We start from the raw sequence: 12,697 nt of genomic DNA on the forward strand, positions 1-12,697 counted from the left end.
CTTTCCTCTAAACAAGTGCAGTGGTACCTCAGGTTACATACGCTTCAGGTTACATAAGCTTCAGGTTACAAACTCCACTAACCCAGAAATAACGCTTCAGGTTAAGAACTTTGCTTCAGGATAAGAACAGAAATTGTGCTCTGGCGGCACAGCGGCAGCGGGAGGTCCCATTAGCTAAAGTGGTGCTTCAGGTTAAGAACAGTTTCAGGTTAAGAACGGATCTCCAGAACGAATTAAGTACGTAACCAGAGGTACCATTGTACCTGCCATTCGCTATCAACCAAGCTGGAGGCCTTTTGGGAAGCACCATTAAATGTATGGAAACTGCACAGAATCAGGAATTGGGTGCCTGCCCCCTTTGTTTACCAAAGAACTGGGTTCTGTTGTAACCCCATTGCTAAATTTGTATCACATTATCTTTAATTTAAGAAGTTTAGTGCTGAATTGGCAAGGTTATGTAGGAATGTAGATTAAAATGTGTTTAATTAAAGATAATTCACATACTATTTCTAAAACCAGAACTGGTGTTTAGACTCAGAGAAAATCAGAATGCAAGATTTAAAAAAAGAAACCCTAACGATTTCAAGATGGTTCTTCACTAATCATTCTTCCGATCCTGAGCATCCTTGGGTTTTTCTTCATTGGTTTTTTCTTCATCATCTGAATATACAGTGTGCTCTTCCCCATCCTTCAGCAGCTTGCCCACGTAGTGGTATTTAACTGAATGAAGACCAAAGAAAAATACTTTAGTAAACATCCACAAACTTTGAGTACCAACACTTTTTGGGGAGGCGGTTGTGGTGACGCTTTAAATGTAAGGTTCGAACATCTTTGATACCAATCGTGAAGCCAACAGAAACCTTTTCTGTTTAGATTCTGCAACGGGAAAATTTGGATTGTGTCCGCCAAGATGATGACAGGTTTTATGCAAACACCTGCAGAAAAATTTCCATGGGTTTGCATTAAAATAGCTCCTCTGTCTTGTGGCAGCAATCTTAACTGCACTTCCCAGAGAACCAATTCCATTCAACTTCAACCTGTAGCATTATGGATGATGTAGGACTCACAAACCCCTGTTAGCCTCAGCCAGCAGAACTAAGGGCCAGGAATGAGTCTCAGATTTATCCAGAAGGCCAAAGGTTCCTCAAACCTGTCTTCAGGGAGGCAGTGAGAGATTTTACTTTCTTGGGCTCCATGACCACTGCAGATGGTGACAGCAGTCACAAAATTAAAAGACACCTGCTCCTTGGGAGGAAAGCAATGACAAACCTAGACAGCATCTTAAAAAGCAGAGACATCATCTTGCCGACAAAGGTCTGTATAGTTAAAGCTATGGTTTTCCCAGTAGTAATGTATGGAAGTGAGAGCTGGACCATAAAGAAGACTGATCGTCGAAGAATTGATGCTTTTGAATTATGGTGCTGGAGGAGACTCTTGAGAGTCCCATGGACTGCAAGAAGATCCAACCTATCCATTCTCAAAGAAATCAGCCCTGAGTGCTCACTGGAAGGACAGATCCTGAAGTTGAGGTTCCAGTACTTTGGCCACCTCATGAGAAGACTCCCTAGAAAAGACCCTTATGTTGAGCATAAGGAGAAGGGGACGACAGAGGATGAGATGGTTGGACAGTGTTCTCGAAGTGACTAGCATGAGTTTGGCCAAACTGCGGGAGGCAGTGGAAGACAGGAGTGCCTGGCGTGCTCTGGTCCATGGGTCATGAAGAGTAGGACACGACTGAACGACTGAACAACAACAATGTAAAACAAATTCATCTGGAAAATAATGGCCAGCTCGGTTAGGAAAAATAGTGAGATGGGTTCAATTCCCAATCCATAATCAGTTGGTCTCATGGGAGGGTATAAAAGATTGTAAGTTATGGGGCAACTACATCTGAAATACTTACATTGGAACTGTTGTTCCCAGTCGCTCAGGGTCTCTCTCTGCGTGGCATCAAGATCAGAAAGATCATCATGTCCCTCCTTCAGAATCTCTCTATCCAGGCAGAAGGTGGCAAGGCCTCTGGATGCATCCCTTCCACCAAAAATCCCATAAGGACCATCTTCAAAGAAAAAGAGTGAGATATTAGAATGCTGACACCTGCCTGACCGTAAGGACTTGATAACAAGGTCAAGTACACATGACATGCTAAACGCCTGCACTCGCACCCCCTCCCGTTTGGCCTCTAAACCTCAGACATCAGTATTTAAAGCAGGTGTTTGAAATTACCCAGTGCCAGGCACATTTTGCACCTGGCTTGTGACCAAGTGAAGCTGCCTGGGTGCCCTGTGGGAGGCCAGTAGTTCCGTATTCCTGGTCTGCACCAAAACTTAGAATTAAATGCAGCTCCCCATCTGTCTGTCTTCCTAGGAGAAGTCTTGAGTTAGCACAGGCATTATGGCAAGGTCACACCCACCCACTGCATATGCAATTCTGGCAGGCTTCTCTATGGACTTTAGACAATAAAAGTGTAAATCAGTAACTTTCATAGTTCATCACTCCCTTATTTCTCAGAACAGTTGCTGGAACACCATAATTTTAAGCATTTTTAAATTTCTGTACAATCAAAATATGTGGGTTTAAAAAAAATGGGGGGGGGGAAACCTCCCTCAATTTCCCCAACATAGATTCACTTTCAACATGAGATCTACAAACATATGTTAAGATTGGATTGGATTATAAATTCCAGGCTCTGAAGCTGCCTGGTAGGAATTACTGAGACACTTTCAAGAAGGGGGGGGAGAAGTCAACAACAACAACAACAGACTACAGGCAGCACATTGTGAATAAGGAACAAGGAGTAGCAGAAAAACTATGCAAAAAGTAGGCCATATGAAACTGTTGGCCAAACAATATTTGTCAAACAACATTTAGGGACATAGAAAGTTTTGGCAGGCGAAAGATTAAAGTGCTTGCCGAACAGGAGTGAAAAGGGATGAGTGGAGATTACTTTGAAGCCATTCCAAGCTTTAGTAGCATTTTGCATCTGAGTTCACTGGAGACTTCAGATCTCCAATCAGCTATGGTTGACATTCTGGCAGTTGCTCTCAATCTAACCTACCTTGCAGGCTGGTTGAGATGATTAAATAGGAGGAACTCCAAAGTATGCAGCTCTGAGAAAACACCCATGGCTACCTCACTATAAATCAGCAATATAGGAGGGGGACGATTTGTGGTGAAGTGATTGGGGGAGAGGTATGGATGAGGTTAAGAGGGTGCTTCAGCTCCCCACCCCCACACCTCCTGTTTGTATGGGAACCTTTATTTTGGAAATAAAACCCTTTCTCACTTCCATGCAACAACAACAACAACAAAAACAGTTCGTTGCCATTTTGTTAACATTCATTTGCCTGCAAAAGTCTAGTTAGGCCGCAGGCTCTTGCAGAAAGAGCGGGCCACAATTAATCATAATCATCCATCTATCTTGCACAGTTGAATAAAAAATAAAAGTTGTGGAAGAGCCATGGTATGTTTAGCTAGCTATACAAAGGGCTCTGTATAGATCCTGCGACTGCACACTCTGGCCTTTCAGCTTGCCCAACATCTGGGTTGGGAGAGAATGGAGAAAGTTTGGGGGGAAGCCTCTGGGTCTTGTGCAACCACAGGGATTGCATGCCAAGCAAAGCTCACCTTGAGAGGGGCTAGAGAGAGAGAGACAATAGGCCAGAATGGTCACCTCCCTCCCTCTTTCAGTGCCTGGGGTATAATCCCCTCTACAAAACAAGACTGGCTGGTTAGGCAGGGAAACAAGGGGGAAGGGAACTGGGCAGCGTCTCTCCTTACATCTGAAAGGCTGTTTCAGTGTACATCTTCCCAGTGTTCCCAGTACCTGAGCCTTCTAATCTAAAGATAAGGAAGACTTTAGTCTTGTTGGATTTAACAGTGAAGAGCCAGGCACACAACACACATAGCATTAATGAAAAAGCAAGGTGGTGCCTTGGAACCAGGTGCCTCCCTGGTGCATTCCAAGCGTAGGAATTTGTTTCCAGCTCCGGAAATGAATTGAGTGCACAATACTTTCACAATAAATGCCTTCTCCTTACCAGTAAGGGCCCCCCACCCCCTGCCGCCCATTTCTGCAGCTTAGTTGCAGTCTACAACAACAGGTGGGCAGAAGGTAGATCTGGATGGATTAACATCTTCTGCCCACCTCTTGTACCCGACACCAATCCAGATGCTAACATTTCATGTGTACCCAACATGCTTTCCTTCAAATTTCTACCTGCCTCTCATGTTCTGTGTATCTCTTTCCACTGCCCTGGAAACCCATTTTGCAGAGTCACACAAACCATGGTTTTGTGAAACAGTGCACCAGTTCTAAGCTTCAGGCACAACTTTCTTTAATGTGGGGACCATGGCAAACAAATCTCTGGAGTTAGGATTTGCCTCTATTGCTATGAACATGTCAGCTAATTGTGAGCCAAACATAGTGGCTCAGGTTCAGATGTACTCTTGGTCAATAACTTGCACAGTGGTCCCAGACAAACCATTTCTATCTGGAGAGCTTTCCATCTGCAACAAGGGGATAATACAATACAGAGCTATCCCAGTGTCCAGTTGTGAAGATTCCTGATCCACTGTATCCAAAGTAGAGAGGAGGAACCTGTGGTCCTCTAGATCAGGGCTTCCCAAACTTGGGTTTCCAACTGTTTTTGGACTGCAACTCCCACCAACCCTGGATAGCAGGACCAGTGGTCAGGGCTGATGGTAACTGTAGTCCAAAAACATATGGAGATCCAAGTTTGGGAAACCCTGCTCTAGATGATGGGCTCCCACTTCCATCAGCCTCGGCCAGTATGGTCGGCGATCAGCAATGGATGGTGGGTGTTACAGTTCAACTACATCCAGAGGGCCAAATGTTCCCCAGCCCTTGCCCTAAAGGGCTTTGGCTGCTAATTTAAAATGAAACAAAGAAGCGAATGAACATCACCTGCTTCACAATGTATTATCATCTTTCAGCTTCTATTTCCCATCACAACTGGGGCAGAGCTTCACAACTTGTCCTTACCACAACTCAGGTGTGCACACCTTCCTTCTCCCAGGTCCCCCATGCTTTTTTTTTTGCACAGAAAGCCCGCTGCAGGTCAAGAATAGACAGTACTGGCCTAGGTGGTCAGACAGTCCAATTTTTATCAATCACCAGCAGTGGAACTTGATGGGAGTATGATGTTTCTCTGGTTTCTGGCATTCAGGCTCCACCACTGCAGCTGTACAGTTCTGCAGGAACTGTTTGGTCCATACTTAAAAGTTAGATTGCAAGCTTTACGGGGGCAGGGAGCTTCTTGTTAGCAGCCTTTCAGCTCAAGAGTCATGGTTCTTTGTGGGGAACTTTTCAGGTGCCACATGCAAGCGGTGGGCATTGCCAGAGGCAAAAGCGAATATAGGAATGAATGCAGCTCTCTAACTTTTGTACAGTTGACTACATTCCATCCTTGCAAAAAAAAAAATCACAAGTTTTTTATATACACACAAATTTCCATTCCCCATCCAAAGAAGAAAGAAATAGTATCACAGTTGAATAATGCTCTCCAACCAACAAAAGCACTCAAATGAGGGGTTGGAACAAAGAGTAGTTTGCAGAGAGGCATCTGGCCTCCACATTCCTTGCCCCTATTCTAAAGCAGTGTTTCCCGAACTTGGGTCTCCAACTGTTTAGGGTCTACAGCTCTCACCATCCCTGGCTACCAAGACCAGTGGTCAGGAATGATGGGGACTGTAGTCCGAAAACAGCTGGAGACCCAAGTTTGGAAAACTGCTCTAAAGTGCCATGTAAATTGATGACAATGCAATAGCAATACTGAAATATTTCCTCCATTCCTGTCACAACAGTTTAAATCCCTCTCTCTCACACAGTTTCAATCAGGATGGCTGATTAGTTGGAAAATGGTCAACTATTTACGTAATTTATATTTACACACAGTGAGAAAGTAGATGGAGCAACACATTATAGAGACCCAACGAAACAGCCAACCCACAAATCATTAGAGGTTCCATCAAAGCATGAGATCATCCAATTTTAATCACTATTTACAGGTGCAGTAGAGTTTCTTAACTTAATTAGCGAATGGGTCAGGATTTTAGGAAATGAACAAATGCTGCTATTGTACAGGTTATTCCAGATTGATATAAAGTGGTGATCAGCACTGAGGCAAATACCCCGATCCAATGAAAACTTACTTGGGAACAAATATTAACTGCTCAGTTAAGTCTAGACCTGGCCTATGGCAGCCCTGTAAGTTGGCTATTACCCAATTCGCTCTTGAGTAAGCGACACAGAAATCTGTGGAACTTTCTTCCAAGCAAACACAAGTAGCCTCAAGCCGCGCAAAACTCAACCGAGACCCAACAGCATTCTGCTTCGAAAATATTATCATACACACACACACACACACACACAACAATGAATTCGACTGCAAAGCGAGACACACTCCCCCACAAGTTTTCTGAGAGTAGACCTCTCAGCAAACACGTACAGGCACCATTTCCCAGTTTATGTGACTTTTCCGGCAAGCGACTAATTGCTCCCTTACAATATAAGAAATACTGACTTGTTTGGAAGGATTCTACTGAATCAATTTGCAACGCTAGCCCAAAGTGGCCTTGCCGGGAGGTAAACCAAACTGACTCAACACGAGCAGACAGACCCGGAGCGTGCCATGCAAGATTGCGCAATTCGCAACCACCACGCCACCACCCTCCTCCCCAACGAACTTCTGCCTGCCTGCCCACCCCCCCGCTGTAACTAGGGACGGAAAGGGCGCAAAAAAATCTCCTACCCGGCCCGTAAAACTTCCTGGCGCGAGACACGTCGAAGACCTTCCCGTTAATGGCCATGAGGATACGCTCGTTCTGGACGCCGTCGAAAGGGCGCAGTTCTTCCAGGGTGAAATCGCGGCGCTTGAGCTTGGGCAGCGGCGGCCCGTCTTCGTCGTCTCTGCTCTGGATGGGCTGGGGCCGATCCCCCCGGATTATCTTGTAGAGGAGGTAGCAGCAAAGGCCCAGCAGCATCAGGTTGAGCGGGGAGCTCAGGATCGCCATAATCAGACCCGGGTCGTCGGCCTCTGCGTTCTCCTTGCCCGCCGCCGCCGCCGCCGCCTCGTCTTGAGTCATCACAGCTGGTACTTTGCGCTCGCCGTGGGTGACCGGGAATCTGTAGACGGTGGTCTCTCGGTTAGCTCCTGGGGCAGCTCCTGGCTTAGGAAGACAGAAGAACAGGACTCGGAACAGGCCGGGCGAGCGAATAAAAAGAGGAGGAGGAGGAGGAGGAGCCGGGGCGGGAATAGGCTGAGCTGGGATCCAATGTACGGAGAGGTGGGAGGCGCACAGCATGACACGGGGTGGAGACTGAAGCGCCGCCGCGCTTAGGAAAAGAGTTCGCAGGTGGGCGGGAGAGGAGAGAGGGACACGATCCCTACTCGCAACCCAGGCCGGTTGTAGAACAAATTGCCTCGATCAAACAGTGACAAAAAAAGACTTCTCTCGCTTACCCAACAATTACATCAGTGCCGACTTGAATTGAATACTTGCACACAGGTATACCCCACCCCCCAATTGATCACATGACGCAGTGCACACACTCAGTTGAATTGCAATGCCCTTTAACTTTGTGGGATCCTGGGGTCCTCAAATATTTTATTGGGAGGCCAAATACACCTCTGCCGCTAGGAGTTGGCTCCTATATATAAGGCGTATTACAATACAGTATGCCCTTTCACAGGCAATTCCTATTAAAAGCGGATTAAAGCATATATTGGCACCATTACTTAAATTTTATATCAACAATTGCATTCCTGATATGGCATCCCATGTTTTGCAAAGTGTGAAGTGCTCATTCCGTTATATACTGATAACCAGTGCTTTTTTTCTGGGGGTACAGGGGGGTACGCATACCCCTAAATATTTTGTGAAACTAAGTTTGGCCTCATTGAGGGGCAGTATTTCAATACGAATAGGAAAATGTTGTTGTTGTTGTTGTTTAGTCGTGTCCAACTCTTTGTGACCCCATGGACCAGAGCACGCCAGGCACGCCTATCCTTCACTGCCTCCCGCAGTTTGGTCAAACTCATGTTAGTAGCTTCGAGAACACTGTCCAACCATCTCATCTTCTGTCGTCCCCTTCTCCTTGTGCCCTCCATCTTTCCCAACATCAGGGTCTTTTCCAGGGAGTCTTCTCTTCTCATGAGGTGGCCAAAGTCCTGGAGCCTCAGCTTCAGGATCTGCCCTTCCAGTGAGCACTCAGGGCTGATTTCTTTAAGGATGGATAAGTTTGATGGATTAAGTTTTTGCAGTCCATGGGACTCTCAAGAGTCTCCCCCAGCACCATAATTCAAAAGCATCAATTCATTGGCGATCAGCATTCTTTATGGTCCAGCTCTCACTTCCGTACATCACTACTGGGAAAACCATAGCTTTAAATATACGGACCTTTGTCGGCAAGGTGATGTCTCTGCTTTTTAAAGATGCTGTCTAGGTTTGTCATTGCTTTTCTCCCAAGAAGCAGGCATTTTTAAATTTTGTGGCTGCTGTCCCCTAAATATTTTTTAAGGGAAAAAGCACTGCTGATAACCTAGTTTTGCTTTCTTTGAATAAAATTGGACTTAGAAGGATGCTAGTTAAATCCAGGCACATGGGTGTACCTAGGATGTATCTGGGGGGGGGGTGAGAGGCAGGGCCTCAGTTAGTTAAGTATCTTTTATTGATTTACTATGCCCATTTTGAGGGACACGGGTGACACTGTGGTCTAAACCACAGAGCAGGGGCGTAGCAAGGGGGTGGGGGGCGGTCCGCCCCGTTTTCCATAATGGAGGGGGTGAGAAATTATCAAGGAACAATTTTTTTTGAAAAAAAAATTTTTTTTGAATTTTTTTTTGAAATGCCTGCTCCGAAGGTCTTATTTTACTATACTAGGGATTATATAGCTATATATGAAATTTCATGCATATTGGTTAATATCTTGACCCCCCTCCACCAAAATAGCTGTTCACTTGGCTGTTTTCCTATGTCATGAAGGCTGAAATTTCAGTTCAGAGAACACTTACTGTTCCCAACTCTAACCCTGTGGAAAGCCATCTAATTAGACTTTAATTTGATTTTGAGATGTTTTTAGGAGGTAATTTAATTATTGTTTGATTTTATACCAATGTTATGTATCTGATGTTAGCCACCCTGAGCCCGACTTTGGCCGGGGAGGGTGGGATATAAATAAAATGTTTTATTATTATTATTACTTATTATTCCTTTGTAAGAAAATATGAAATAACGTAAAACCATTTTTGTGGGGGGGGATCGGGGGGGGGGTTGACAAGAAATTTTCCGCACCGGGTACCACCTTCTCTTCCCATGCCTGGGGGGGGGGTTGACAAAAATTTTTTTGCCCCTGGATACCAATTTACCTTGCTACGCCCCTGCTACAGAGCCTAGGGCTTGCTGATCAGAAGGTCGGCACTTCGGATCCCCGCGACGGGGTGAGCTCCTGTTGTTCAGTCCCAGCTCCTGCCAACCTAACAGTTCGAAAGCATGCCAAAAAGTGCAAGTAGATTAATAGGTACCGCTCCGGCGGGAAGGTAAACGGCATTTCCGTGTGCTGCTCTGGTTCGCCAGAAGCAGCTTAGTCATGCTGGCCACATGACCCGGAAGCTGTCTGTGGACAAACGCCAACTTCCTCGGCCAGTAAAGCGAGATGAGCGCCGCAAACCCAGAGTCGTCTGTGACTGGACCTAACGGTCAGGGTACCATTTCCTTTACCTTATGCCCATGTTTGGGCAACTATGTAAAAAGGAACGACTAAAAGTAAATTATTATAAAACCAAGCTTGTCATATTTGGTAAGAGGGTTCCTAAGTCCAGGTGGCCATTAGATGAACAAGTACATATGTTTAAAAATCTAGGATTACTTATTATTGAAATCCCATCTGTTTGATGGTTTGCTTGGCATCCCTCTGTCTTGGGAGATAATGGAGGAGTGGGCCTTTGGGGGTGAAGTCAAACTATTGAAGAGTTACAGTGACTGCTGCAGTGCATAGCTACGGGGCTGGGGGCAGGGCGGGGGGTAGGCTCACCAGGTTTCTTGCCCTGAGTGAAGCATCCAGAGGGGCACCATTGAGGCTCCCAGCCTGTGTGTGTGTAGGCAAATGTGCATGGGGCATGTGCCAAACTGGGTCTTTGACCCAGATGAAAGAAAGCCTAGTTTTGCCCCTTCCTGCTGTGGCTGTACAGACCAATACAGGAGAGCAGGGGTGAAAGTAGGTTTTATGTCACCTGGGTCAAAGGCCCATGAACATGCATTTGCACGCGCGCACACACACACACACAGGCTGGGAGCCTCAATGGTGCTGCTCTGGAGGTTTCACCCAGGGCAAAAAAAACCCGGCTGTACCCCCACCCCACCCCACCCATAGCTATGGCACTTCATGAGAGACATGTTTTGTTGCAGCTGGAGCAGATGAAGGCATCTGGTTGTGCTGCTGCAGATGCACCACTGCGTTTCTTCTCTTTGTGTTCCTCCCAGCAGTCATTTCTCCTCTGGTCACTGCTGTGGATGCAAGACCTGTCTGTCTGTCTGTCTGTCTGTCTCCAGCCACTGCGGTTGTCTTGCAAGGGATCATGTCACGTTGGCAGACATCTTTGTTAGCACAGCATTGGACTGCCAACAGGCCTAGTGCTTGAAGCCAGCTTCCCTGGGGTTCCTGCCATCTTCCCTTCTGCAGATACCCAAGGACATAACACAATCCCTGGCAGACAACCATGGTGCCAGCCAAGACAGAGCACCCCTTATCACTGCTCATTGCTCTACTTGCTACTCTCAAATCAAGGACAACCACTCATGTCCCCATTATCTGTAGGCGCTTCCTTTACCACAGTTATGCAGGACTTTTGTTGAACTTAGGTTTCAGCGGATGCCTTCAACATGCTTGGAGGGGGAGAAACCTTGGAAATAGGACAAATGGAACAGAAATGCATTTATGGCTGTAACCAGGTTGAGGACATCATGCCCATTATATACGATGACCAGAATTGTTGTTTTCAGATTACCAGTAATCCCCTGTCAGATTAATCCCCTAAGGAAGTGATCGTTGAACTCTTAGACAATAAATACCTACAAATTACACATCTGGTAGCCAAATTTGCTCTGGCAGCTTATTGGAGATATACTTCAGAGATATACATCCAGGGACTGTGGGGAGCCCGAAAAAATTAATAATTAACAATTTGGACTGCAATTTGGTTTTTTTTTTTTTAATTTAGTTTATTGTTTTTAATTGGATTGTGATTGGATTTTATGTTAATTGGCTGTTTTTATTGGAAAATTAATAAATATGATTTTAAGAAAGAAAATGAGGGGGGAAATGGCAAAGTAAATAAATAGCTGTTTTCTCAACAACAACAACAACAACAATTGCTCTGGCAGCTAAGAAGCTTTGCTTCAGTTGTGTTACCCTGTTTCTCCTAAAATAAGACATAGCCATAAAATAAGCCATAGCAGGATTCCTATGCATTTGCGAAATATAAGCTGTTCCCCGAAAATAAGCCATAGTGACGTGGTACCTCCCATTAAAACAGCCTGGAGAGGCGTGGCTATGCAGCATACCGATGCGACGCGGTTAAAATAAGACATCCCCTGAAAATAAGCCATACTGTGTTTTGTTGAGCGAAAAAAAATATAAGACGGTGTCTTATTTTAGGAGAAACACGGTAATACATTGTGATTTCAAAATTTTATGCTGTGGAATTTTACATTTATGTTGCCTGATTCTAGATGAACATCTTGCTTTTTGCCCTGTGGTGTCGCGCAGACCTCTGGCTGTATACAATAAGTCTGACTGATTGATTGATCTACACATGCACACCACCCCCTAGGAGGAAGTCCCATCGAGTTAAACAGGACTCAAAGCATCCTATTAATTCCCACCACATTCTCCATCCTGGACATAGGCTAACTTCTGCATAAGCTTTGTGTAAGCAAATCGGGATTGAATGCTCAATAAGCAGGTTGGAGTAGTTCTGGAATAATGAACATGGGGGCCCTACATTGCAATTTTTTTTTTTTGCTAAGAACCCACTTGCTACAGACATAGCTCCATAAGAAAGTAGTCCATGAAGCCCAAGGCAGGACCACACATGAGACAGATGGAGGCACATGCCTTGGGCAGCAGAATCCCGCAGGAGGAGGGTGGTCCTGCCACCCCCATTGGAAAATCACAGAGAAGTGATATTGGCAGCTACCAGTGAGATCTCACAGAGCTTGCCTGAGATCTTGCTGTTGCTGCTACTTCTCACTTACCCCATGGAGGGGGAATGTCTCGCTGGTCTCCTGCTACTGCCACTAGAGAAACAAGGAGAAGCAACAATGGCTTCCAAGTTCCAGTGAGATTTTGTGGACTTCTCACAAGATCTTGCCAGCACTTGGACCCTGAAGCCACATGCAACGCCAGATTTAGGGTGGTGTGGGCAGTTCCCCCGCACAGGGTGCAAAGTAATAATAGTAATCTTTTTTTTAAAGCCTATATTTATACTGGTACCTACTGAGAAGAAGTGACTCGGGTGGCGCTGCAGTCTAAACCACAGAGCCTAGGGCTTGCCGATCGGAAGGTCGGCAGTTTGAATCCCTGCAACGGGGTGAGCTCCTGTTGCTCGGTCCCAGCTCCTGCCAACCTAGCAGTTTGAAAGCATGTCAAAGTGCAAGTAGATAAATAGGTACCACT

At 45.7% G+C, this 12,697-nt stretch overlaps 1 protein-coding gene across 1 annotated transcript; it reads right to left on the bottom strand.

Annotated features, from left to right (window-relative positions):
* Positions 1–217: 217 nt before the first annotated feature.
* On the bottom strand, positions 218–7,212 carry PGRMC1 (progesterone receptor membrane component 1). The gene is made up of 3 exons (XM_033137930.1): positions 6,774–7,212; positions 1,904–2,059; positions 218–720 (listed from the first exon to the last, which is right to left on the bottom strand). Exons 1-3 carry the CDS (start codon positions 7,105–7,107, stop codon positions 599–601), a joined length of 612 nt encoding a protein of 203 aa, XP_032993821.1. The 5' UTR covers positions 7,108–7,212; the 3' UTR covers positions 218–598.
* Between the last annotated feature and the right edge of the window lie 5,485 nt (positions 7,213–12,697).

The sequence above is a fragment of the Lacerta agilis genome, chromosome Z, assembly GCF_009819535.1.
Source record: "Lacerta agilis isolate rLacAgi1 chromosome Z, rLacAgi1.pri, whole genome shotgun sequence".
In the NCBI taxonomy this organism is placed as follows: domain Eukaryota; kingdom Metazoa; phylum Chordata; class Lepidosauria; order Squamata; family Lacertidae; genus Lacerta; species Lacerta agilis.

Coding starts and splice junctions, on each gene's coding strand:
- PGRMC1 (XM_033137930.1), bottom strand. CDS start 7,107: ATGACTCAAGACGAGGCGGCGGCGGCGGCGGCGGGCAAGGAGAACGCA. Junction 2,060..6,773: donor CAGGAAGTTTTACGGGCCGG/GTAGGAGATTTT, acceptor TTTTCTTTGAAG/ATGGTCCTTATGGGATTTTT. Junction 721..1,903: donor CTGGGAACAACAGTTCCAAT/GTAAGTATTTCA, acceptor GTCTTCATTCAG/TTAAATACCACTACGTGGGC.